At 35.5% G+C, this 26,148-nt stretch overlaps 1 protein-coding gene across 1 annotated transcript in view; it reads right to left on the minus strand.

Moving 5' to 3' along the window:
- The window catches only part of ABI3BP (ABI family member 3 binding protein), a gene marked incomplete at both ends in the record, with an annotated part of 263,992 nt that overhangs the window by 87,037 nt on the left and 150,807 nt on the right, over nt 1–26,148 (minus strand). Inside the window, 13 exons of the mRNA XM_080696503.1 lie at nt 1,202–1,282; nt 3,443–3,574; nt 4,350–4,409; nt 5,817–5,864; nt 6,615–6,689; nt 6,805–6,867; nt 7,934–7,981; nt 8,617–8,697; nt 10,223–10,264; nt 17,759–17,833; nt 18,767–18,841; nt 19,390–19,464; nt 20,531–20,596. Of these exons, the coding sequence (XP_080552629.1) occupies nt 1,202–1,282; nt 3,443–3,574; nt 4,350–4,409; nt 5,817–5,864; nt 6,615–6,689; nt 6,805–6,867; nt 7,934–7,981; nt 8,617–8,697; nt 10,223–10,264; nt 17,759–17,833; nt 18,767–18,841; nt 19,390–19,464; nt 20,531–20,596 (921 nt within the window). The remainder of the gene's footprint in view (nt 1–1,201; nt 1,283–3,442; nt 3,575–4,349; nt 4,410–5,816; nt 5,865–6,614; nt 6,690–6,804; nt 6,868–7,933; nt 7,982–8,616; nt 8,698–10,222; nt 10,265–17,758; nt 17,834–18,766; nt 18,842–19,389; nt 19,465–20,530; nt 20,597–26,148) is intronic.

Here is a 26,148-nt window from a genome sequence, read left to right on the forward strand (position 1 = left end):
TTCAGATATTTGATTATAAATATGATACAGTAGAGAGACTCTGTGGTGATTCCCAATAATTCTTGTTTAAATTATAAGACCCATTGTGTATTTCCTCCCTTTGAGTATATGCAGAAACCGAATTCCTTCTAACTAGCAGAAAGGAGAAAAAGGTAAAGGTGACAAGATGTCCCTTCTTTGTGTGTTTGCCATATTAACACAGGACAGAAAGAAAAATAGAGGGAGACAGGGTAAGAAGGAGAATAAAAGAGGGAGGAAATGGGGGAAGAGGAGGAGAATGGATTACAAAATGGTGTTAACCCCAGGAGGAGGCAGTTATGGGGGGCTGTGTCTACCTGACATAGTAGGAAGCTGAGATACACTCATTAATAGACTAAATACTTCATGAACATGGTGTTAATTCATGTAAGATGAAGAATCATTCTTGGTTTTGATCATTAGGCTGGGTTTCTTCAGTTCTAAAAACAGAGAAAGCATGGTCCTGTGCAGAAATAGAAACTACCAAAGCCCAACTGGCTAAATTTAAGACCTCAGCCACATTTGATTCATCTACTGGGCCCATTCAATAAGACAGCATCAGTAAAATCATCCTCTGTTTGGGGAGCCACCTTCAACCTGTTATATGTCAGCCTTTGTTTCCTACCCTTCCACTCATCCAAGTTCTGCCTGATTTCTTTCTAATTATCCTTGATATTTTCTTCCTCTAAATATGTACCATGCTTCTAGCATGTAACACTTATACCATTCAAGAAAGTATTTTACATTTTCATGAACATGCTGCTGTATGTTTCTGTTTATGCAGAAAAGGCTTTTGTTTACTACTACAGAACAACTAATTGGTCAATAAAACACACCTCCTAATTCTGACGCATGGGCTAATATGATGTGGGGGAACTGGAAAGAACTTAATAAAAGTAGTTGATTTGAACTGATCTCACTGGCTGAATACTAACGAGCAGCTTTAAGACATGAACAGAATCAAACTGTAAGAAAAGTAAATAAAATGGCCATGGGTAGAGAAGATTCCTAAGAAGCAAACATGAGGTATTCAGCCATCTCATATTCTCTCCACTAACCAGTAGCTTCTTTTTTTTTTTAAAGAGATATATAGGGCATGTCCCAATATGCCACATATGCATAAAATTAAAATTAATAACTGGAGTAAGCTGCATGGATTCTTTAACCCACACCACATATTTACCCAGTATTGTCTGAGATACTTCTGGATAGGGCGTGGTTTTAGGTTTGGGTTGTGGATGATGGGTTCTTTTTGTTGTTGAAGCTGAAGGAAAGAAAATTAGGATTAATATGGTGCTGATGGTTCCACAAACTGTGACTAGGATAATGTGACATGGCTCTAATTTTCTAAAACATGTTAGAATTTGAGTTGAGAAAACTTTGTCACGTAAACATGAAAATTTCCCCTGAGATATGTTAATAGGCTTTCATTGATAACTAATAACTCTTTAGGGATTAAAAATTACATTTATAATTATGTTTAAGAAATGAAGATTAGAAACTATCACTATTTTCTTGAGTGTTTTCCCAACCCAGAACTGGCTACAAGTCACTGCTCAGCTTACATGGTGTGAGAGGGTCAAACCAACTCCATAGTATTCACTTGTAATTTAAGATGACTAGTTCTAGACAAACTTTTCACCTGGTAATTTACTAGAGTAAATGTATAAAACTCAGTGAAATGTCAACTAAGCCAAAAATGATTATACAGAATCTGAAATGCAGAAAGCAAGCCACTTAGAGAACTTTCATGGTATCCTTGTCAAAGCTGCATTAGTGCTCTAAATGAGGGATCATATTTGAATCTTGGCTCTGACAAACACTGCTGTTCAGGGACTTTAATTGACATGATGTGATTTCAAGCTTGGATATGGAACAGAGAACTGTCTAGAATTAAGTTCAGGAACATTTCTATTAAAATAAAGAGATTTCAATATTTTAAGATGATAGTATATTAGGATCACAACAGAGGAGAGACTATCTGCTATTTAGCGTGGCAAAGCTTGACAATGAAGAGAAAGCAGTGGCTGAAGGGCATAAAGAATCATTACCTAAAGATGGCCCAGGAGCAACAGGTCCAAAATCTGGTATAAGAAATGATCAAAAGCAATTTAAAAAAGAAAATTTTAAATATATGAGAAAAGCCATCAAATTCTCTTAAAAGTAAATATTACCACTCTAGCTTTGGTTCTATAGCCCAAAATAAAAAAAAAAGTTTAAAATCTTAAGTGCGGCCCCACAGATAGTTGTTTTTATGGCATAATAATATCCTTAGTTTTACATGGTTATCTACAAGTCATACTTATTTGTATATTACCAGAGAAAACCTTTAGGGATCTGTCTAATAGTATTATGTTAAAAATTATAAGAAAAGAATGTGAAAGCATAAATTATGACACTATAGACTGGAAAACAAAGCCCTGGGGTGTAATAAATGCAATTCTTGGTATATTTAAGCACATACACAGTGATGAATAAGAAAAACAGATAATGCTCTTTATTATTGAGCGTCATTTGGAAAAAGACCAAGATCTTTGTTCAAACAAAGGCACACCAAGAAATAGGGAGGGTCATTCAGTCAGTGGAAACTGTGGCTGTATTTCTGTTATCAGGACAGAAAAGACCTGACTCTGAATTACAGATAAACATGCCAACTGGGGTGTGAGTCTAAACACTGACACTGGACATTCACGGTCCTCTTCCTGCACTCTCCGCCTTTGCCGACCAGCTAAACAAACACAGCCTTGCTCACAATCAGGCTGCACTTTTAATTTCCATGCTTCTGTTACCCACACATACAGCACCTTCCCATTTCTAGGATTCCTGCCCACCTGCTAACAAATCTACAAACTCCACAAACTTCAAGTCCACATTATTCTTATCAGCCCATAAATTATTTTTACTTCTCTAAGACCTAACTATATTCTTAACAGTTGGTAAGACAATGAATATTTGCTTTCCCCCATATTCTTTATATTTATGAATAACCTTAATGAGAGCAGCTTTCTTCCTCAACTCTCATTTGTTATTTCTGAAATATCCCTCACAGATGCTAATGAAACATTTGAAAATATGTGGGACTACTTTTATTAAATATTCTAACCAGATACCTAACTAGATATATATATATATATATATATATATATATATATATATATATATATATATATATATATTTTTTTTTTTTTTTTTTTTTTTTTTTGCTGAGCTAGAATCAAAAGGTAAAATGTAATGGATTGTTAGAAAAACAAGTAAAATACTCAGGTACAAGGAGATACTCATAGGAGCAGCATGAGGAAGTCAGAAGGAAGAAGAGGTTAGAGCACTGTATTGGTAACACCAGATTTCTCTGACTTGGGTCTTCACCTTGAAGAGTCACAGAGGTCATAAAATGGAATGTTAAACCACCACACCAATGTCATACCCAATGGGGCTCCACAACAACCAGGAACCACATATCGTTTACCTGGTTTAGTTGGAAGTATCTTTGGACTTGGAGTAGTTTTATGTTTGGGACGTGGACGACGTGTTTTTGTTCGTTGTGATGTTTGGGGAGCTAAAGAAAGGAAACTGGTTATTGTAGTCATATAACTCCAGAAACTAAAATTTTCCTAGATTTTCTTGATTCTTGAGAAAATTTTGTTTCTTTGATTTAGAGTTTTCTTCTGGTCACTTACATGCAAAACCCTTTTTGTTTCCTGACAGTTCTTTTGAGAAAAATAGACCTTATAACATTATTTTATTACTCTGAAAACTTTATTATTAGTTTCTAGTGTCAGGTTCTTAAAGAATGTCCAGATCCAAAGGAAGTTAGACATACATGTCAGTATCATATCAGAGATCCAGTCTCACCTGCTTTTGGAAGGTTGTGCTTAGAAATTACTTGGCTTAGACATACAATCTATTAAAATTATTTGAATAAGCACATTTCCTAAATTCTCTAGCATATAATAAAATGCCCTACATATCCTAAAACATCAGTTGTCCCTAGACTCATAACTGATATTTAAACAACAGGCACTCCTAATTGTATATGAAATTCAGTCTTTTATTTGAAATTCACCAGCATGCTATTTAAGCAGAATCACAGATTCTGTAAATCATTGATAAAGCTGGATAAAGTGAGAGACGGGTTCGCCATACTATTTATATACAGGCTTATCGCCAAGTAATATATTTTAAGCACTTTCAATATGTTCAAATGAGGACTATAGTTGAATGACAAGAGGATGATGAGAAAACTTAATAAAAACAAAATCTCAATCCAGAGAGAGATGGAACAATGAGCAAAAAAAAAAATACTCATGTTTAAAGGCATAAAAGATCATTACCTAATGTTGTCACAGGGGCCTCAGTTTTCAGAATTGCAGGTTCAGTGTCTGAGGCTGGAACTGATCAAAGCAATGCAATAAACAGCAAATATTAAGAAATAGATATAATCCTCTTGAAAATAAATCTTCTTAACCCCATCATGTTTGGAAGGCATTTCTTAATTCTAGGAAAATTGTATTTGTTATCTCCAACCATTGGCCATACTCATATCCACTTATCTGACAAAAATAAACATACCTTTTCCACTCTGTATAAGTATAGGGCCAATGAAAGGTACTTTTCTGTGTTTGATTATCTAACTATATTGGAAAGCTGGCTCCAGGAAAATCTCTTAGTTGTCTGACATGTCATTTTAACTTACTCCAAAAAATTACTATGAAAGTTTCTGTTGGAATTTGAGAGGCTTTCATCACCATTATTAATTTGTTTTAAGGGGTGGTGGTTGTGAGAGGAATTAAAAAATAACTGTCTATTTGATATTTGTGGCAGTTGTGCAAATGTAAATTTCTGCCTTTTGATAATAAATATGACATTGTTTCTTACTATTTCTCCTTATTTATTCACTTAGCTCAAATGGATAATTAGGGGATAATTACTCAAATTAGGAATAGAGATGATTACGAAAAAAGTCTGAAAGGTCATAATCCTATCTTTGGTTTATATAAACAGGATTTTTATACTTCTATAATATTCTGAAATGATTATGCATAGCTATTAAAACCTGTAATTCTGGGATTTGTGTCTCCATTTATTTTCCATTAGATTACATTTAATATTCTAATTTCTTCTCACCAAGGATCATTTGTACATTTATACAGAGGCAGAGTTTCTCTGATTATTCAAGACATCATAGCACAAAGTTGGCTTCAATCACAACTGAGAGCATCTTCTGAATAATAGAAGAGATGGAGGAAACTAGGACAACATGCAAAAACAGTGTTTAAAACTGATTGCCTTCAAACAGAAACAAGGAATACCTGTTTTGTTTGGAATTCAGTATTATAGCTGCATTTGAATGGTACAGAATCAAAGAGGAGAGGATTTCCACAAGACAGAGACAGTGATGCACCATCATTACAAGCTCCTGATAAACACAGGAGAATAGGCTCCAACCACCTTTTCCACTGCTCCCTCCCACATCCATGAACTGTGTACACACATGTGCAGAGTTTTCAGAAGTTTCCTGGTTTTAATGGTAGATAGACAGGCACCCATGACTCTTGGTAGTATCAAGTGCTATAAGCAACCTGAATGTCTCTGAAGGTGATTGAAGAAAGAATAACAAATATTATAAGCAGAACAGATGAAAGGATTCCTAATATGATATTAAGATGGTCTGTGCTGAAGACAGTAAACAATTCTTGAAAACAAATGAAGAAGTTGAATGAATGAAGAGAGTATAGACAATGATAAAAGAGGTGAGCGGGGTAAGCTCAGAGAAATATGAACCAAGAAGGCACTGTTACCTATGGTTATGGAGGAAGCTTCAGTCTCAAATGTAATGGGCTCAAAGACTGCATTATAAAAAATAAAAAACAAATATAAGTAAAAATGTAACTTTCAGGTACTTGTTGATGTTTCATAAGAGGACACATAATCTGGTTTATCCTAAGTTGATATAAATTACTTTCTTGACAGGCTTATGATGAGAGACACTCTTAGCAAATTATAATTTTATACTAATTGGAATCTTAGGAGAAAGTTCCCATTGCAGAACAGTTGAATTTTTAGAACTGTTGCATGAATATCTTCTCTAACAATATTTACTGCTTAAAATTTGCCAATAGGGTATTTTAGAGACAGCCAATCCTGGCTAGCCAGACTTTCTCCAGTTTCAATTATTAAGGAAGAACACAGGGCCAGAATTCTGTGTGTACTGTCTACTAGTGATTATCAAAATCACTTTACAAATGTTTCAAAGAGATAAAAATCAATTTCAATTAATTACAAATTCAGAAAGTAAGTCCTAAAATGCTTTAATAAGATGGAATCTATCCAAAAATCAGGTGTAAAATTTACTAATTTCCCACTCATTGATTTCTTCATTTAGCACTTAAAACATTATTGTTGCTACTTTGAGAAAACAATGAACAAAAACATAATTTTTTGATTTGTACACTTTATATGATATGCAAATAAAAGTATATATGGATTCCTATGCTTTATATCAAGTGCAAACATTATGATATGTAAAATCACAACATTTTCAATATTTCCAAAGGAAAAAAATCTTGTTAAGCTAAAGCACTGGAAATTATTTTTACCAGATTTTGTTGGTGAAATGTCTGGTTTGTCTGAAGTTTTGGGCTTAGGAATTAATTGCTTTGGTGGTTCTGAATCTGAAGAAAAAAAGGTGTTATATTAGTGTCATAGCTGAGCTGTTAATGTGAAGATTAGTGTTACTTACATGCAGTTTTCCTATTTATAGATCAAGACATTGAAAGTAGTGATTACCAGGCTGGAGTTGGGGTACATCTGGTCTGTATGTGGTTTTAGGTCTCTTGGATGGTTTGGGTGCTACAGAAAAAGGTATTAAAATTAGTGTAATGGTCATGGCTGTGAATGTCAAAATTAAGGACATTTAAGTTGAGAAAAGATACTGTATAAAATCCATGAATATATAAAAATTAATTCCTGGAGTGTTAGAAAGAGTGGGAAAACTGTCTGTTTTAATTACACACTTGCATAATTGGGTTTTCCTAGAAGGAGTTTTTTTTTTTTAGAAAAGGCTTTAAAATGTCTTTAATTAAAAGTAATGAGAACCGTCATGTTTTTCTTTGAAATCATCCCAAAGAGAAAATATACTAGTTCTATTTCTTCATTGATAGGTTTTATTCAATATAAAACAGTAAGATAGAAATTTAAAGTTACTTAGGAGAAGACCTAGAAAATAATGCATAAGCACTTGATATGATACATAAGAAATAATGTTATATGGCTACTGATTTCTAGAATATTTCAAATTGAAGAAGTGACAAATTGATAACATATACTGACAAATAACAATAAAATAATTATAGTCACCAGTGTTAGTTCTAAAAAAATCAATAAAGCCTTCCTGGGATATTTAATATTTTCAAGTTACAAAGATCACAACTAATTTTATACTGGAACAGCCTCTGGTTATCCAAACATTCCTGAAAATAGTTTTTCAAAAAACCAGAAAAGCTAAAGAAGCCATTATTCATGCAGATTTTTAGAGAAGTCTTCGATGTTGAATGAGAAAGCAATGAAATTATAGCCATGACACTGGGAAAAATGTTACCATGGGCTCAGTACAGAATGAGCACATACATCCCTGAGGAAGAGTTGATGAATTTCTTAACACAAGAACACATGTGACTGAAGGACAGAAAGTCAGCAGAGAGCCAGGAAGTTGTGTCCAAGGCCACAGACCTTCTTTACATGTGCATACCAGATTCTTCTAGAATATTCCTATCTTTGGTCTCTCAGACCCAGATAGGAAGTGTGAAGGGAGGCATGAAATGGAACTGCGGTGGGATGATGAGTGGGAGAACTGCAGTCATGCCTGGGGTGGCAAGTGGGAATGTAAAGTAGAAGCAACTGGAGGGGGAGGAATTACCAACTGTGGAAACTGAGAGCTCCGGTGCTACTGTGGCTGGTTCCAGAGCTATAGGAGCAAAACCCAAGAGCATTAATTACACCAAGAAGTGGCATCAGGAGAAAGGAAACATTATGCTTCAAGCTAAGATGATCTACCCAAACAGCGCACCTTTTCTGAATGTGATTTTACTTTTATTATTCCCATTTACTCCCTTTTCCCCTATTGCTTTCTCACACCTAATCTGTCATGAATATATATCAAATGAAAGACTTTTGAGGTCTCAACATTAATAACTTACTTAGTGGGCCAGCTTTTTACAACATATACCTAATAACTGTAAATAAAATATGGATGCATTATACAACATATAATCTGGATGAGATGGCATTTTCCCATAATACCAGTACTTGGAAGGCTATGATGGGAAGATTGCAGGTTCAAGATCAGCCTCAGCAACTTAGTGAGACTTTGAACAACCTAGCAAAACCCTGTTTCAAAATAAATATCTAAATAAATAAATACATATATGTAAAAATAAAAAAGGACTTGAGGTATACCTGAGAAGTAGCATATAAAACGTGAGTATAGATACCCACATATAATAATCAACCATTATAGGTTCCTAAAGCCCAGATGCTGAATTTGAAGCTACCATATTCTCTACTTTTTATATTAATTGGAACCGTGAACATCACATTTACCAGGTTTGGATTTGGGCACTTCTGGACTACGTGTGGTTTTGGGGCGGGGGCGACGACCTGATTGTTTGATCTTTGGTGGAGCTAAAGAAAGAAAATAACTTGTTAATACAGGAAACCTGGCTCTATAAAGTGACCATAAATATTACATATAACTTAAATGTACTTAAAAGTACATTTAAGCTCTTTGATTCATTTTGGACACATCCTTCTGTTTTGTAGTTTTTTTTTTATCATTATTTACCAAGTTAAATGAGATTTTGAATGGTTTTTGTTGTTGTTTGGTCAAAGATTTGTAAACTCTCTATTCTTATCTTCCTTGTTGCCAAAGACATGTAAACTTTCCCCATTCTTTCATTTCGAGATCTTAAAACATTGTATAGTTAAAAGGAGACAGTCACATAAAAATGTTAAGATATAAGTTGAAGAGAAAAATAAGAAACGCTGCTCCTGAGAAGCCACTAGAGATACAAATTTATTAGTCCTGAAATTCAAAAGAAGTTTTTTGCTTAGCATTTAAAGATCAACAATAACTGCAAAAAGTCTTTGTGCTCAGAAATTATTTCAATTTAAAAATTGAGACACATTTCTAAAGCATAAGTACAAAGTTTATTTTTCCAGAGCACACAAAGAGATGTAAATCAATCTTAATCCATGAATGTGAGCCTGTCAATAAAGACACCAGCAGGTTAGGAAAAGAAGAAACAAGAATCACCCACTCAATAACTCTTGAACTGAAAATTGTTATTGAAGGTTTGGTTCTCGATATTCCAGGGTCCTGAGACTGTATGAAAAATAATCAGGGAGGCAAAATTAAAACCAAAAGAAAATTGACATAAATCTGGGATGTGTTTAATTTTTAACTACTTATTAAACAATTTAAATGATGGCATTATATCTATACAAGAACTTTTTCTATTTAAATAACTTTCTGTGTTTTTAGGCAAAACAAAAAAATATAGCTAGTCAGCTAAGTTTGGAAAAAGAAATGGAAAAATAAAAAGGCATGATTCTTCTTTGGAAGATGTGAATGTAATAAAGTAACCAGTAGCTCAGATTATGAAGGAAAATATGGGTAATTGGCTAAGATGCCACTAGAACACATTTTTTTTCTCTTTTGAAGAAAAAGAAGCTATAAAGGTTGGGGTTGTTCCCCCCCCCCTTCTGTAAATGGATTTCCTTGTGACACATCAGGGCATTTATGTCTGGAAAGATAATAGTGCTTTTCAAGAAAGTCTGCAAATGTTAAAGTGTTCTGATGATAAGAACATCTCTTAAAGTAAAAGTGTAAATGTGCCCTAGGTCAACCAGGAGACCTCACTGGAAATAATCAGGTTAAAAAAAGCTATGAAAGATTTTCTCAAACATAATGCAGGACAATAAAGATTGTGTCAGATCAAATTGGCATGGCTCTCGCAATGTCTCGGGGCCTCTGTTTAGCCAAGCACAGGCACACAGTGGAGACTGGGGGAAAAATGGCTGAGAAAAATGATCTGAAGAACAATTAAGAAATTTTTAAGAAAGTAAGCCACAGCTAAAAATAAAGTTGAACACAGAAGATATTAAAGAAAGATCATTCCTTTTCACTGATTAAAGGAGGTTTCATTACCTTTTGTGGACTGGGAGGATGGTGGAGTCTGAGGTTCTGGAGCTACAACAAAAGAAATATCAAAAGCCACACTGAAGAGCACATTGAAGATGGAAAATTAAATGTTCTTTACCACGAAGAGTATTCCTTTTGGGGTGAATGATTATATTCTTCTGGCTCCTGACAATAAATTTCACTCAACCAACCTCCTTTTCACAAACCACAATCAAAGGATGGAGGGTTCTCATTTTCATTGCTGATCTTCAGCTATGGAGCTTACAACTCGAGTAGTGAGGATAATCTGAGGGCGGTCCCTAGTGGTTAAATATATGTTAATGAAAAGTGAGATCAAGGTAGCCTCTCTGAGGTGGTTCTGAGTTTCTGGTCCCCTGCTATTTGGTTTCAGGGCAGCTGGTTGAGCCTAGGAAGCTGGAAGAGGCAACGTTCCTGCAACCTGCTCCCAGGCCTGCGCTCTGTTATCTTCAAGTGAGCTCCAGCTTGGCTGGACCTAACGTTCTTTCACAAAAGACAGGACTTAAACTGTGGTCCAAAGCCTCTGAGCCCCATTTTAAAATTAATATTCATTAAACCTTTTCCCCACACATTCTAATTCTTTGATTTATTTTTAGTTTTTATTTTTATTTCTGGTGGTACTGGGATTCCTGGAAGCCCTTCTATCTCCGGGCTACACTCCCAGACCCATTTTTTATATTTTGATTTGGAAACAGGGTCTCTTAAGCCAGCGAGGCTGGCTTCGAACCTGCGGTATCCTCCTGTCTCCGCCTCCCAAGCGCGGGGATTACAAGTGTGCGCACCACAACCGGCTAATTCTTTGATTTAAATGACTAGGAGTTCAATTTCATAAGATATGCTAACATGTTTATATAGTACCCCTCACCCCAGAATTACTAGCATCTATTGTGGTAAGCAAATTGATTTACATATGTAACAATCTACTTTGATTAGAAATAGGTGTACAAATAGATTTCCTGAAGTGCTAAATAAGTAGAATAACAAAATGTAAATTTTCTGACAAATACTTCAATGTTCAAAGTAAAAATAGGTAAATTGTACATCATGCTGAATGTAGTTTAGTTATATTATATTTGAGCTTTTGAAAAAATAGGCTTATTACAATGGTTTTCTTCTTATTCTATTGAATAAAACTATTTTATTTCAAGAAAAGACAGAGAACACTATTTTTGAAATGAAAGGAAACATGCAAATTCTTTGCTTTTTTTTCCCATACAGAAACTGATTAATATGGCACTCACGGACCATCTTAACAGAATGTATATCATTCTGCTACTTTACACATTACTAATACATTTATCAGGAGTTATCCCTAATAGTTCAGGACTAGAGAAAATGGTAGGTTTGGGAATCCTAAAGAGTGACTGAAAAAAGTGATAACAATAATACTTTCTATATAGTGACTTTACAGTAACTAAATGGTGTTTTAGTAACTGAAAAAGAAAACAAATAATATAAAGAATTTTTATTTATTCAAAAAGCAATGCATAGTAGCACAACGTGCTTCTTAAAGACAGCATTCATTAGCATGTCTGTAGCAAAAAAATAAAAACAAACAAAACCAAAAAACATAAAAAACAACAACTTTGGGTAAGAATATAAAAGAGTAAAAATTAAGTCTGAAAGAAAAAAGCAAAAAGGCAGTGATTTGAAATACTCCCCTTTCAGAATTTTTAAAATATTGTCTAAAAATAAATTTTAAAAGATAAGTAACAAAGCAGTGGAGATGTATCAGATTGAAGTAAATATTGAACTAAAAATTCTGTGTGTGTGTGTGTGTGTGTGTGTGTGTGTGTGAGTGTGAGAGAGAGAGAGAGAGAGAGAGAGAGAGAGAGAGAGAGAGAGAGAGAGAGAAGAATGAATGGGAGTCTGAGTATTTCACATTCTGTAGGGAAAATAAATATCAATACATGAAATATAATGAATACCAAAAAAAACACCCACATCTGAAAATTAACAAACGAGAAACAATCATTTCTACAAAATTGCTTTTTAAAAGTGTGAAGAGCAAATAAAATTTGCTATTAATATCATCTTTTTAAGGTTTTGACCAACTTGAATGGCAAAGTCAATTATATATAAAAGTAGTAAAATTTAGCACTAATTTTAATATTGGTAACGAACAAATAGATCTCTTGACAAGACTTACTCTATTCAATAGTCTTAGAGTGTTAGAGATAAAGGTACAAAATGCTCTACAATAAAGCTGAGTGGCCTGGAAATGACTAAGTTGCTACCCCAGCACAAAATGAAGACAAATGGGACACATTCTCAAACATGTGGCTAGTAACAAGAACAGCTACATAAGAGCTGTGTAAAACTAACCAGCATAATTGGATATCCTTCTCTTTTCCTCAGTCCATTAAAAACTTTAAGGGGTGAATGTTATTACCACCTTAAAGATTAATCTACCAAGGAAACGGTTCTTGTTGTACGAGGTCGACAAGTTAGGACATGGTAGGTGGTTGTGGTTTCTGAGAAATGTGCTTGATTGTCCTTAGTCAAACAAGCCCAGACCAATGTGGATTTTCACTGGCTGACTTAACCACCAAGGAAAACCAAAAGGGAAACATCCTGTGTGGAAAGTGAAATGGAAAAATAGAGTGTGAGAAGAGGGCTGGAAAAGCAAAATTCCTCAAACCTAAAAGCTTTTGGTGGTTTATGTGCTCTTGTGAACCTTGGCTAGAAACAGAAACCTTCTGTAGAGCTATAAAAATGGCCTTCCCTAAAATAAAATTAGCAAAGTAAAACCAAAGGAATGGTTTTCAGAGACCCAGTTTGTACTCCCTGCTGCCCCAGATGACTCAAGGTCACCTGAATCCATAGAGTTAGGCATCAGTCCTAAAGAGGTCATAAAGTAGAAGAAATAAGTAAGTAGAAAGGAAACTTAAAGAAAAACAAGGAAGATATAACTTTATTTTTTATTTTTATTTTTTTGTGGTACTGGGGATGAAACCCAGTGCCATTCTACCTCCCAGCTACATCCCCAGCCTTCTTTATTTTGAAACGGGGTCTCATTAAGATGCAAAGGGCTGCCCGGTGTAGTGGCTCACGCTTGTAATCCCCGCGCTTGGGAGGCGGAGACAGGAGGATCGCCCAGGTTCGAAGCCAGCCGTGCTGGCTTCAGAGACCCTGTTTCCAAAAATAAAATAGGTCTGGGAGTGTAGCCCAGAGGTAGAAGGGCTTCCAGGAACCCCAGTACTACCACCAGCACCAAAAAAAAAAAAATGCAAAGGGCCTCACTAAGTAGCTGAGGCTGTGCACAAACCCACAATCCTTCTGTCTCAGCCTCCCAAGTACTGGGATTATGTGTGTGCGCCACCACGTCTGGCTAAAATAAAAATTTAATATGGAATCCTGTGGCAAAATTTCCCAACACCCTTAACTCTATATCCAGTTCTGTTAGTCTCAGATTTCTGAGGAACTTATAAGTTTTTACTAATATTTTGAGCACTGATGACTAAACTTAAATGGCTATAGATTCAGAAGGGTAACCCTGGATACCTTACTGGAAACTCACAAAATACCTGAAATGTTAATTATCTAACCTAGAAATAGTTAAGCAGGAGAGATATCTATTGGTGAGACAACAGAGGTCACACAAAAGGGCAATTTCCTTGGGCACTGTTAGCCATCCCTGAATAATTTAAAGAAAAGGAATATCTACTGATGAGACAGTAAAGGCCCCATCATTACCCCTCAGATGACCCAAACACCAGGTTGATATCTTCCTCACATACCTCCTCCTACCCAGCCCTCATGAAAGTCTCCTATAAAAGAAAATCCATGGCCAGGCATGGTAGCACACACTTGTAATCCCAGTGCTTGGGAGGCTGAGACAGGAGGATGGCACAGGTTCAAAGTCAGCCTCAGCTACTTAGTGAGGCTCTCAGCAACTTAGTGAGACCCTGTTTCCAAATAAAGTATAAAATAAGTATGGGAGTATAGCCTGGAGGTAGAAAAGCTCCATGGGTTCCATCCCCAGTACCACCAAAAAAAAAAAAAAGGAAGAAAATCCATGACCCCCAAATGCATCTCTCTCTCTGCAGATGACCTACATTCTTCTTAATGTGTATTTCTTTCTCCCGTAAATAGGTTTCTGTCTATGTCTCTAGACTAGCTTGTGCTAACATTTTTTTACATTATGTAAGCCAAGGACCTTACTGGTCCTAAGCTATGCTTCCTTCTCTCCCCTACTGGGAACTGCTCTGGACACTCGCAGAGTCAGCCCTTCTCCCCATGACAGTTAAGCTTGCTATGAGAAGAAAATGGGTCAATGCCCTTAGGTGATTGCAAAATTTAGAAATCAAAGAAACAAAGACATTGGCTTCCAAATAAAATTTTCCATTTTAAAAGGAAATGCCAAATTAAGAAGTTTCTCTATTCAAATATCTTAGAATGGTAAGAACACACTCTCCCATGCTTATTTTCATTAATGAATAAATTTCTTCCCAGAAATCCTAGAAACTACTGAAATTAATAATATAACACATATGCGATAGCCAACGTTTTGAGAAAATTTTTGATGTTTCCAAATTTTACTTTAAATTACAAAAATAATTACATTAGAGAAACACATTTAAATTTGGTGACTCGAATATGCAGTCATACTTTTTGATCTGCTTGGTATTCACCCTTTATTCAAAATACAACATAAATATAATTATTGTTATACTTATTCCAAAGCCCTATAAATATAATTTTAAGTAAATATACATTAAATACTTCTGTCATACAATTGTCAGAATTCTCTGATTCAAATGACTGAGTTTGATTTTATGAGCTACACTTTTCATTTATTTTTCTCACTCCGAGATCTCAACCATGGTCAGCTTACCCTCCCTTGCCTAATTCCTAATTTCCTTCAGTCTGACACATATACCTGGAGATCCAGTGGCCTCTTATAAGGGACTTTTGAGAATTCTTTTTCTGAACAATTATATTTCTCTTCCTTATTCACTTCACTGCAAAAATAAATCATGCCTCCTTAAGCAGAAAATCTCTTGCTTTAATAATCCTACTTTGTAAACATGCCACTAATGGAAATGCAAGTTTAAAATCCATCAAAATTATAGTGAGAAAAATATTCTTCCCAGAGCTAAGGGTTTAACATTTAGATGACAAATGTCACCAAGTTCTCCATGGCCAATCTTACAAATAAACATAAGACTTCTTTATAAGTTCTGGATAAATTGGTCATTCAATATATTCTACAACCTTATGTAGGAAAGGGTCTCTGTTTTTTTTTGTTGTTGTTGTTAAATAGAGAGAAAAATCCCTTTCTACAAAAGAGCCTTCCTTTTTTCAGCAAAGTACTGTTAAAATCTCCTGAGAGGTAGACAGTGTTCAGAATCAGCCCCGATTAAGAAGATGTAGAGCACTAGAAAAATGCTGCCCTTTCTGGTCTTGTAGTCTGAGAAGTGAGAAGCCTCCATACCAGGCAGAGTTCTTACAAGACAGAAACGCTTCTTCTCCTTCCACTTGAAAGGCTACTTATTATTCAGTGCCATCAGAATTCCAGTCAATTTTGGTATTGGAAACTATTCTGTAGTTCTAAACAAGGGAGGTCCTCAGGCGCTCACAGTGCTATATTTCTGTTTTTCTGTAATGGTCATGATTTTAATGATCTACCACAGCTCAGAGCAATGCTGTGATAATATCAAAGGAGCTGGTTATCATGAGATCATCTCATTGCATTTTTGCACTTTTTGAGGAAAACTGTAGCAAATGATAACACAAATCATAAGTTCTTGTGTTGCAAAAATTAATTTTCAACTCTGCTTTTGGAATATAAAAGAGGTTTGGGGTAATTATCAGGGTTGGTGTGTGTGTCATTCATGGGATAACAGGGACTTTAGGTTTCAAAGAAATGGATTTACTGGGAACTGAAAAAATAAAGAAACAATAGTCAAAAAATCAGTACTTAGGTATTTTAGTGTCTAGAACTACAAAAAGAAAACTTAAAAATCAACTATGTTAAGTAGAATGAACTTGGACGACTTTGGAAGTAGGCCATTAAAAGAATGTTTCTTGTTTTATTCACATAATGGCATTTAATGGAATATACTGAAAAAGTTTTTATTTAGTTTGGAAAAAATTCAAGAGTATATTTAACATAACAGATAAATTTATTGCCACTAAATAGTCACAGTAACCACTTACAGACAGAGATTTAATTCATGATTTCAAAAACCCAGTCTAATTATTTGTACTCTTCATATTTCTTAACTATATCTAAATCATAAAGCACCAGTTGGAGAAAACATGTATTAAAATTATTATTCAGTGCCGGGCATGGTGGTGCACGCTTGTAATCCCCACACTTGGGAGGCAGAGACAGGAGGATCGTGCTGGTTCGAAGCCAGCCATGCTGGCTTAAGAGACCCTGTTTCCAAATAAAAATATAAAATAGGTCTGGGAGTGTAGCCCGGAGGTAGAAGGGCTTCCAGGAACCCCAGTACCACCCCCAAAATATTAATATTCAGTGATAAGTATAATGCTATAACCTGAGCCATTGAGAATCCCCACTAATATCAAAATAAAAAGTCATCTTCCAAATGAAATCCATAGTTGAACTTGAGGGTCTTACTTGAAATAATAATAGCAAACTGTACATGACCCAGCTTCTAAGACAGTGATTGTGTAGAAGGAAGAAAGCAGCAGTGGTTCAACTGCTGGCCCAAGATGATGCCTGAATGTGGAGGGAATGCAGATCTATTAATTCTAGGGCCATGGAGTTGGCATCATCTATCAGATATTTAGTGTTGTCCAAAGGAGACATTTAGAATAGAGACATTCATAATATATGAAAAATAGGATAGTGAGACATTTTATAAAAGCTGGGCACTGGGTTTTTCATAATGAGAATAATGTCAAATATATTGTTTGATAATAAAGAATATTACCTCCAGGTTGCTAAGCTACCTGACCCACTTAGACTCTGCACTATAATATAAGTTGCTCCCATCCCCTTTTCCTCCATCCAAAGCCTACATATATTTGGGGGCCTGTGTCTTCACCTCTCTTTCTTATAGCTTCTACACAAATATTATAAGCTGTGAAATTTTATCACTTTATGTTGTGTTTTCATTGTTATGTCATAGCCTCTCAAGATTATAATCATCTTAAAAGCTGAAAAGATGTCCTCTCTATCTCAGTCACTGCCCTATACAAAGCTAGAAACTTAGCAGGCACTAAAAATTAAGAGTTATAAACCTATTGGATACTTAAATATAAATGTATACCAAAAGAAAAAAGGAGTCCTCCTACATATATCACTCCTAATTTGATGGCCGTAGGACTTGTTTCTAGGTTTATTCCAAAATTCACATGCAACATTTCACATAATTTTCAGTAAAATCTTGCTAGGCATATTCAATTTTAATTTTGTTATTTAATTACTAATTTCTAATTCTTAAAATAAATTATCCTATAGAATCATATAACTTCTTTTGTACAGTAAGGAGATGAACAGGATCGATTTGGAATTAAATATCCTGAAAAGTTAAAAAGAGGCTTATTTACCAGGTTTAGCTTTTGGTGTTTTGGGTCTAGGACGTCGCTTAGGTGTAGAAGGGCTAGATGTTGTTTGCTGGGGAGCTGAAAAAGAAGGTTGAATATAGCTTTGATAAATGATATTTTTCAGAGGTCAATCAGATTGTGCCTGTAAACTTAAACTTCTCAAGTGTACAAAGTTTCATATTATTTTGTATTCCTAGAATGCTCAGTACTGTTCTTTATACATAGTACACAACCAGTAAGTGTTGAGTAGGCCCAAAAGAATTAACTTTCTACCTGAAAACTGAAGACACATTGTTCAATTAAATGTACTGAAAAGTGAGCACCCTTGAGGCATTTCAGAATACAAAGTCCAATTAAGAAGTCAAAAGGACAACATTAAATTTCAGGGGAGAGGAACAAATAAGATACTTCAGATTCAGAAAATGGAAAGTTCAGAACTTCTTGACTTGTAGTTCATTCCCATTTTCCCCAGGAATTCATGAATTCTATCATTCAAATAATTTTCCATTATAAATTGTGGGGTGTGTGACTTCTCTTTTACACACATTTCCCCATCATGTCCAGGATTGTAGAGCCTAAAGGGTGCTCTAACACTGACTCCCCTGGGCGAAAGACTCTGATCAAGTCACTTTTAGATGAGCTCAAAAGAAACGAATGGATTTTAAAACAACGATCATCTATATTATGATCCTATTTCTGGTAGACAAAGTTGAAAGAAACACAGGGAATAAATTATTCTTCAAAATATAAAGACATCAAAGGTATGGAAATTCTTTAAAGATTATCAAAAGGCTTAAGTTTACTAGGTCACTCAGTTCTTTGAAGAATTTTGTGGTAGACAGCAAAGGGAAATGTTCAGTACTGAAAATATTCTTTTTATGCTTTTATTGGTACATTATAATCTCATATCTGAAAATATTCTTAAAAGTCCAACATGGTTAACTCTTTTTTTGTTGATTTCACTTTACCTGTTCTTTCAAAGGACACAACTACATAAATGTCATTAATTACCAGCTGTTGTAGGATGCATTTCAGGACTGGTAAAGGTTTCCACTTTTTGAGGAACAAATGGTGTTTCACCAGGAGCTGAAAGCACAAAGACCCCATTCTATCAAATGATACCCGATAAAATGAGGTATTTTTAAGAATTTCAACATGCTTTTAGAATGGTGCAATGCACATGCTACAAGTACATTAATAAGGATGAAAGTGCATGATTTCAACTGTTGGGTGAAATTAGGATTCATAATGGGAAAGAAGCTAGAATGGTAACTGTTCAGTAGCTGACTCCAGGCAGACTCAGTGCATGATAGTGAGGTAACACAGGCCACAGACACATGAGATGAGATGGTCCGGATGATGAAGATGTCCATGCAGTTTTCAAGGCTTTTCACAACTTGAAGTATGGGAAAAACACCATCTAGAACAGTTCGATGAGAAAGCGATGGCGCGTGCAAGATGGAATATAAAAGAACACTGTGCTCAAAATTCATATACATGTATATTCAGCAATGGGAAAGAGATAAATGATTAGATTGATGGGATGAAATGCTCATTCAGAAGAAAGGCATTCACATGGATTACGGATTTTTTATGGAAAATAAAGCACAATGCTTTTCTGTTAAAAACATTACCCAGTGTTGCCTTTGGCTTCTCAAGAATTCTAGAAGTTTTAGGTGGGACAGAATCCAGAATGGGATCACTTGTTGCTGTTGGAATAAATGTCAACATTTATAAAAGAAGTAGAAGGTCCCAGGAATAAAATGCGAATTCATGAGTAATATGTTATGTCTCATGTGAGAAAAAATATTAAGAACACTTGAGGGATTGCTGACCAACACTTTTAGACCAGTGATTTACTGGGAGTTAAAGATGAGGCTATGTTATAAAACACACATATGTTTTATACATTCAATGTGTTTTCATCTGGTGTTTTATAGTTTCTTCTCTTCTGTTTCATAGTTGATTGAATCCATTATAAGCATTTTATTTTTTTGTTTTCTGTTGTTTAAAAGTATTCACCTTTATTTATCATGATAGAAATGCTTTGATAAAGCTACACATACAAAAAAACTCTTAGACACACAATTGACATAAACTAGTCCTACTTTGAATCTATCACAGTTTCTAGTTACAGTCAGTACAAAATAATCACTTGCTAAAAGGAACTGTTGTACTAAGTTACACTCACAGTAGGTGGACCATGAATGCCAGAGACTAGACCTACCTGAACTTAACTGACAAATGATTGTTGTGACTGTCCCAGAGCAGGATTTCTTACTTCAGTGCTCATTTACCGGGCAAAATAATTTTTTGTTGAGGAACAGTGTTCTCTATACTGCAGGGGTGTGGCAGCACCCCTGATCCCTGTCCACTAGATGCCAATGGCACCTTCCCGAGGTGCAACAGCCAGGTGTATCACTAGACTTTGATAAATGTCGCTGGTGAAGAGAAGGGATCCCAAATAACCCCCATTTGAAAAGCTCTGCTTTACAGAAATCCCTTTAAGACTCTAGTGCTATATTACTTTCCCCCAGTGGCAACCCAATCTATGTCCATCTCCTTCATGTGACAGAGTTTGTTGATTAATAAAGGTAAAAATGTTAGTCAGTGGGCGGCATGGGTAGAGTTCATTCCCTGATACAGGTGGCTACCTCTCCTGGCGAAGCTCTAGAGAGCTCACTTTTTCACTCTGCAAAGACAAAAAAAGACAACCCACCAGGTACTGTTCCTTTTATTTTTTGGATAAAGATAAAACTGAAAGAGCAGGTATACCTGTGTGGGGCTCTGATAGTTCAGGTTCAGCTGAAGTTTTAGGACTTGAGAAAACATCATAAGTTGCTTTAAAAAAGAAAACGAAAGAGATGTTAATCTTAATTCATTTTGAGAGATTTCATAACATTTTTTAATGCTGGCTAAAGGACAACTTCACATAGGCACGAGAAGGTTTAGGCATTCTGCTGCCGGTCTTGTCCCTACTGTGTTAGCTCTTGGCTGTCTTGCTCTGAGCTACAGGATTTCATAGACTGAGCTCTGGCAGTGGCCTCCAGGGTGATGTAAATACAGTGCTATATGTTTATAATGACGTGATGCCAAGTCTAAATCAAAGTGCTTTGAACAAGCATACACATAAATAAAGTCAGACGGCAGCTCAGGGCGAGATTTCTAAAGAAGGAAACAGCAGTCACACTGAGGCTATTTTCACAAAGTCTACAGCTTAGCCCTTCTGCGTAGTGCAAGTTACCATCATTATTTCTTCCATGTTGACAGCACTGTACAAACGACATAGCACGTTCTCCCACATCAGTTTTTTAAACCCTATTAACACCATTGAGAAATAGGGGAGGTTGGCATTATCCTCACTTTGTTGATAACAGGGTGTTATCTTCACCTTCTACATAATGATGAGATTTACAGCACTGAAGACGTCTGCTAGTGGAGACACACCACAATTATCAACATCAGTGCTTTTCCTACTCTGGGGGCAGGACCAAGAGCAGGACTATGGCCAGGACTGTCCTCAGGCACCACCCCTCCTGCTGTGTTGCTCGGAGGAAGTTTTCTTTCCCTTTATGTTTATGCCATGAGCCTTTCTACAATATAAGTGGTATAAAGATCAATGTTATTTTCTACCTTGAAGTAACTACATGGGATAAATTTAAACATAAATATTGCATGATTTTTATGCAGGGCTAATTTTCATGTTCACTTATGAGTTGAACCTGCATGTAGCAATGACATTTAGAAAGTGTTCTTTTTTTATGTACACAGAACTGTCACTATGGTTAAGGAGAGGAAGGCAAACCAGGAAACTGTTAGGAGGTAGATATTGCTTTCCTTGTCATTCAAATTGGCTATACAGGAAAAAAAATGAAAAAAAAACTCGCAAGATTTATTTACTTCTTGAGATTACTTGTAATCCAATGACAGTATAATGATTTGGAACCACTGCTGGTTGAAGCTATAAGAACAATAATATTAGCTAGTATGACATAGTCAAAGTAGAAAACAGCTTAAGCAGTCCAATATATTAATGGGGCAGGAAATACATTTCAGTTTGTGAAGGTGAATCTACTACTTTACAAACTGCTCAAAAATAAGCAGAATATCATGAGTTAAAATATGAAGCTGGTCGTGGTGATGCATGTCTGTAAACCTATTACTTGGAAGGCTGAAGAGAGGAAAATCACAAAGTTCAAGTCCATCCTTAGCAACTTAATGAGACTCTCAGTAACCTAGTGAGACCCTGTTTCAAAATAAATAAATTTTAAAACAGGTTTGGGATATTTCTTGGAGGTAGAATATCTCTGGATTCAAACTCTTGTACCACACACACAAACACACACACACACACACACAAATGGATGAATTCCAAGAATATATGTTACATGATACAATTTTAATGTAACACACAGTTAGCCTAGTTGCAATTTTAAAGGGTCAGAAAAAAGACTAATATTTTATTTATTTATTTATTTATTTATTTATTTATTTATTTATTTATTTTGGTGGCACTGGGGGTAGAACCCAGGGGATTTTCTACCTCCAGGCTATACTCCCAGACCTACTTTATACTTTATTTGTTAACAGGGTCTCACTAAGTTGCTAAGAGCCTCACTAAGTAGCTGAGGCTAGCTATAAAACTGTGTGATCCTCCTGTCTCAGCCTCCCAAGCACGGGGTTTACAAGTGTGCACCACCATGCCCAGCTACTACTAATATTTTAAAAGACAGAAATGGTGTCAGTTTTTGATGTTGGCTTCCTTTAAACCAGGTTCAGGTCATGGATCTAGCAACATCAGCTCTATCTACTACTGATCATTTGGGAAAAGTTTACCAATTTGTATTTAATCCTCTCATTCTAGCTTAAAAATTATGAATAGCTTGACTTTTTGTTATTGCCCTTGAAAAATTCCATGACTGTTTTTATGTTATACTAACTTCCAAATCTTCTTTCCATCTAGTGACATTATGCCAGTTTTCCTATACTTTGCATTTTTGTTCCAAGAGATGATATTTATTTATTCTCTTTTACCTATTTTCTATATTTACAATTCCATTCCATCTCAGAGGTTCTAAGCCAGGCTGCTATATTCCCTTGAGCTTTTTCAAACGCATTTAATGGAATAGAAGCCCCCCTTCCATCATCCTCCAGAGATTATAATTCATGTCTAGAAGCTCCTAATTGTCAGGAATCTATTACTATTCAAATATCTTAAAGATTCAGACAATGCATTTTTTAGCAGACTTAGTACTTGATATTTCAGAGAATTTAGTAAAGAAAAAGAATGCTAAAACACACACATACCACTCACTCAAAGTTTTATGCTGTTTGGACAGTTCAAGACACATGGCACCTCATCTTATTCATGAGTCAAAAAATATTTTCTGACACTAAATTATAGATGTCAGAGAAGAAGGCAGTGTTGAAATGGAATTTTCTGAAAAGTTATCTAAAAATCAACAGCTCTTTCTCTCTTTATAAAACTCTCACATATACACATCTGTACAAGAGTAAAATTTTTGAAATAGTTAGGCCTGGTTCCTAAATGGCTATTTTAGCCATAAAATTGATAAATAGAGAAGAGTTGGGGTGAATGTTTTTCTTTTTTACCTCATATACATGGCATCATACATTATTGTTTATAAGCAAACATCTTCTATAACCCATCTTTTGCAGAAAAAAACCCGCCACAGTTATCTGAAACTATGCAGTATCTTTGATTTTGATTCATAGACCATATATGGAATTGAAAGTTATAAGAGAAATTTATTTTATTTTTCTCTTTCTATTTATTCATTTTTTCTTTTGAGGTACTGGGGTTTGAAGCTAGGGTGCTGTACTTCTGAGCTATATCCCCAGCCCCATTTTGTCTTTTCAGTTCAATTCAAAGGTTATAAAAAGGAGTATTAATTTTTTTTTCAGAACAACAATTATCTACAACTATAAGCTTTAATTTCAGATTTTTTAAGAAAAAACTGAAAAATATTTGAGCTGCCATGTGTGCTACAACTCCTAAAACCACATTTGTTGATTATGTTTTATTAGTTGTGAATTTTTATTTTAAAAACTAATTTGATGCAAATCCCACATGAATATATACTGATATTGCTCTAGAAACATGATGGTATACACATAAAACATTTCAAATAATTCAGAATTTATTATTCAAATTCCCTAAATATCAGTAACTATATGAAGGATTTCCCTTTTCAAACATAAATTTTTAGATGAAAGACCTCATTTAGGCAGAAATACTGTCATATTTATTTTGCACTACAAGCTTTATTTTTTCCAGAGCCCAGTCCATAGTGGATAACCAATAGGAGTAATAAGCAAAACAGCCATTGCAATCAGCAAATTGACAGCAAGTGTGACAGATGGGTAGTTTAAATTCTTCAAAAAGATAAATGACTCCCTGGCTTAGTTTGGGGAATAAATAGTTCCTTCAGTTATTTTACAATATACAAATATGTGCAAATAAATCTCTTCCTCTGCTACACAAATAACTGCCATAGTCTTATGTGGCCTTACTCTGCCTTGGAAATAGGATTCTAAAACATACATGAGCTAGGTGTAGTGATGCACACTTGTAATCCCAGCATTCAGGAGGCTGAGACAAGAGGATCGGGGTTCGCAGACAGCCTCAGCTACTTAGTGAGGCCCTCTGCAACTCAATGAGATCCTGTTTTAAAGTAAGGAATAAAAAATAGGGTTGGAGTGTAGCGTGGAGGAAGAATGGCCCTAGGTTCCATTCCCAGTACCACAAAAATAAATAAATAAATAAATAAATAAATAAATAAATAAAACATACATGAAAAAGCAATAAAAAAAAAAACAAAGTAAGTAGCTAGAGGAGAAAAACACACTAACACTACCATACACTGTATTTTAGGTACTATTTACACATGTGAAGGACACTCTATTCAGTTAGTGGAAAAAAAACCTTCCTGCTTGGTCTTGAAATTTAAATATCGCCTGCAAAAAAAAAATGTTTAGGAAATAAAAGACGGAGGCTCTAAATCTCTGAGAGGCCACGGTGAGTCTGTACACCATCTGCTACACTTGAATTCTATTTTCCTGCTTTCAAAGCATCAACACCACTACTCTTTCATGCTTTCTTCTTCTTTAGGGTTTAATCCAACTGAGTGGGCCACGTCTATGCTAATCAACACCTCGCAGGCAGGCAGTGAAGTCCAAATATAGTTTTTGTCTTCTCAGCTGCTCTAAGATAATCACCTGTGGCTTACACTTCCTGACCAATCCACCGCTCTCTGTGCACACTGACCACTTCAGCTTTTGAGTCTTGAAATAGTTTACAGATTTCAAGTGCATGTTGAAACTTCCTAGAGTTTGAACAAGTGCTGAAAGAATTTAGCGTTGGAAATGATTGGCATGACCAGCTAAAGGATTCAAGTGGAAAGACTGAGCTGGCCATCCTGAAATCTGAGTCTCGGTCGAGGGAAGTCTCCAAAAGATGACTGTTTGTGGTTTGGGAGGAAATAATCTTACTCGAGGAAGAAGTAGGTTCACTAATAAGATTCTAATTTGAAGAAAAAGTCAGTTTGTATGGACAGTTTGGGGGAAGAACCTTAGCTTCACTAAGTAGCTGAGGCTGGCTGTGACCCTGCAATCCCCCTGTCTCAGCTTCTCAAGCACTAAGATTATAAGCGTGCACCACTATGCCCTATACAAGGGGTGCCCAAATATTACTTTTTAACATGATGGACTCTTACACCATGGTTGGCTAACATTGATGGTAATTATTAAGCCAGAAACAAAAAGCTACTTTTCATCCTCAACCACCCTTTATCACATAAGGTGTTTAGACATTAGGCCCATACCCCATCTCGGGGATGATAAATACAGAGATGGCGTTTCCCTTGCTTCTCCCACCTCAGGTGCCCATGGGGAATGCAGCAAATTGTCCTTGGCATCGTTTCACTTACTGTGCCGATGCAGCACCGCAGAGCCCAGTTTACAGAGTGATTCAAGTTGCCTCTCTAACTGAACCAAGAGGCTCTGTGATATTATGTACCATCTGGCCAATTCCCACGGCCTTGCAGAACCACTGTGGATAATACTGCACAGCTCCTTTCCATTCTCCTTAAAATACTTTATGCAAATAAAATGAAGACCCATGATCATTTGGTAAGGTCATATGTATATGAGATTAAAAGTCTTCTTCATTTTTCATTCTTCTTTAAGTAATTTAATAAAACAAATGATTTTTACATTTATTATTGCAATGATTGTATGCAGGAATTCAAAAGTTTGGAGTGGGCAGTATAAGATAAGGGGATGAAGTCGATGTGAGAGTCCATCATATTAAAAAATTATATTTGGGCACCCCTTGTGTAGTGTTCATTATAATAAGTGATTTATGCATTATC

The sequence above is a fragment of the Muscardinus avellanarius genome (assembly GCF_963383645.1).
Source record: "Muscardinus avellanarius genome assembly, chromosome: 5".
NCBI classification, from domain to species: Eukaryota; Metazoa; Chordata; class Mammalia; order Rodentia; family Gliridae; genus Muscardinus; species Muscardinus avellanarius.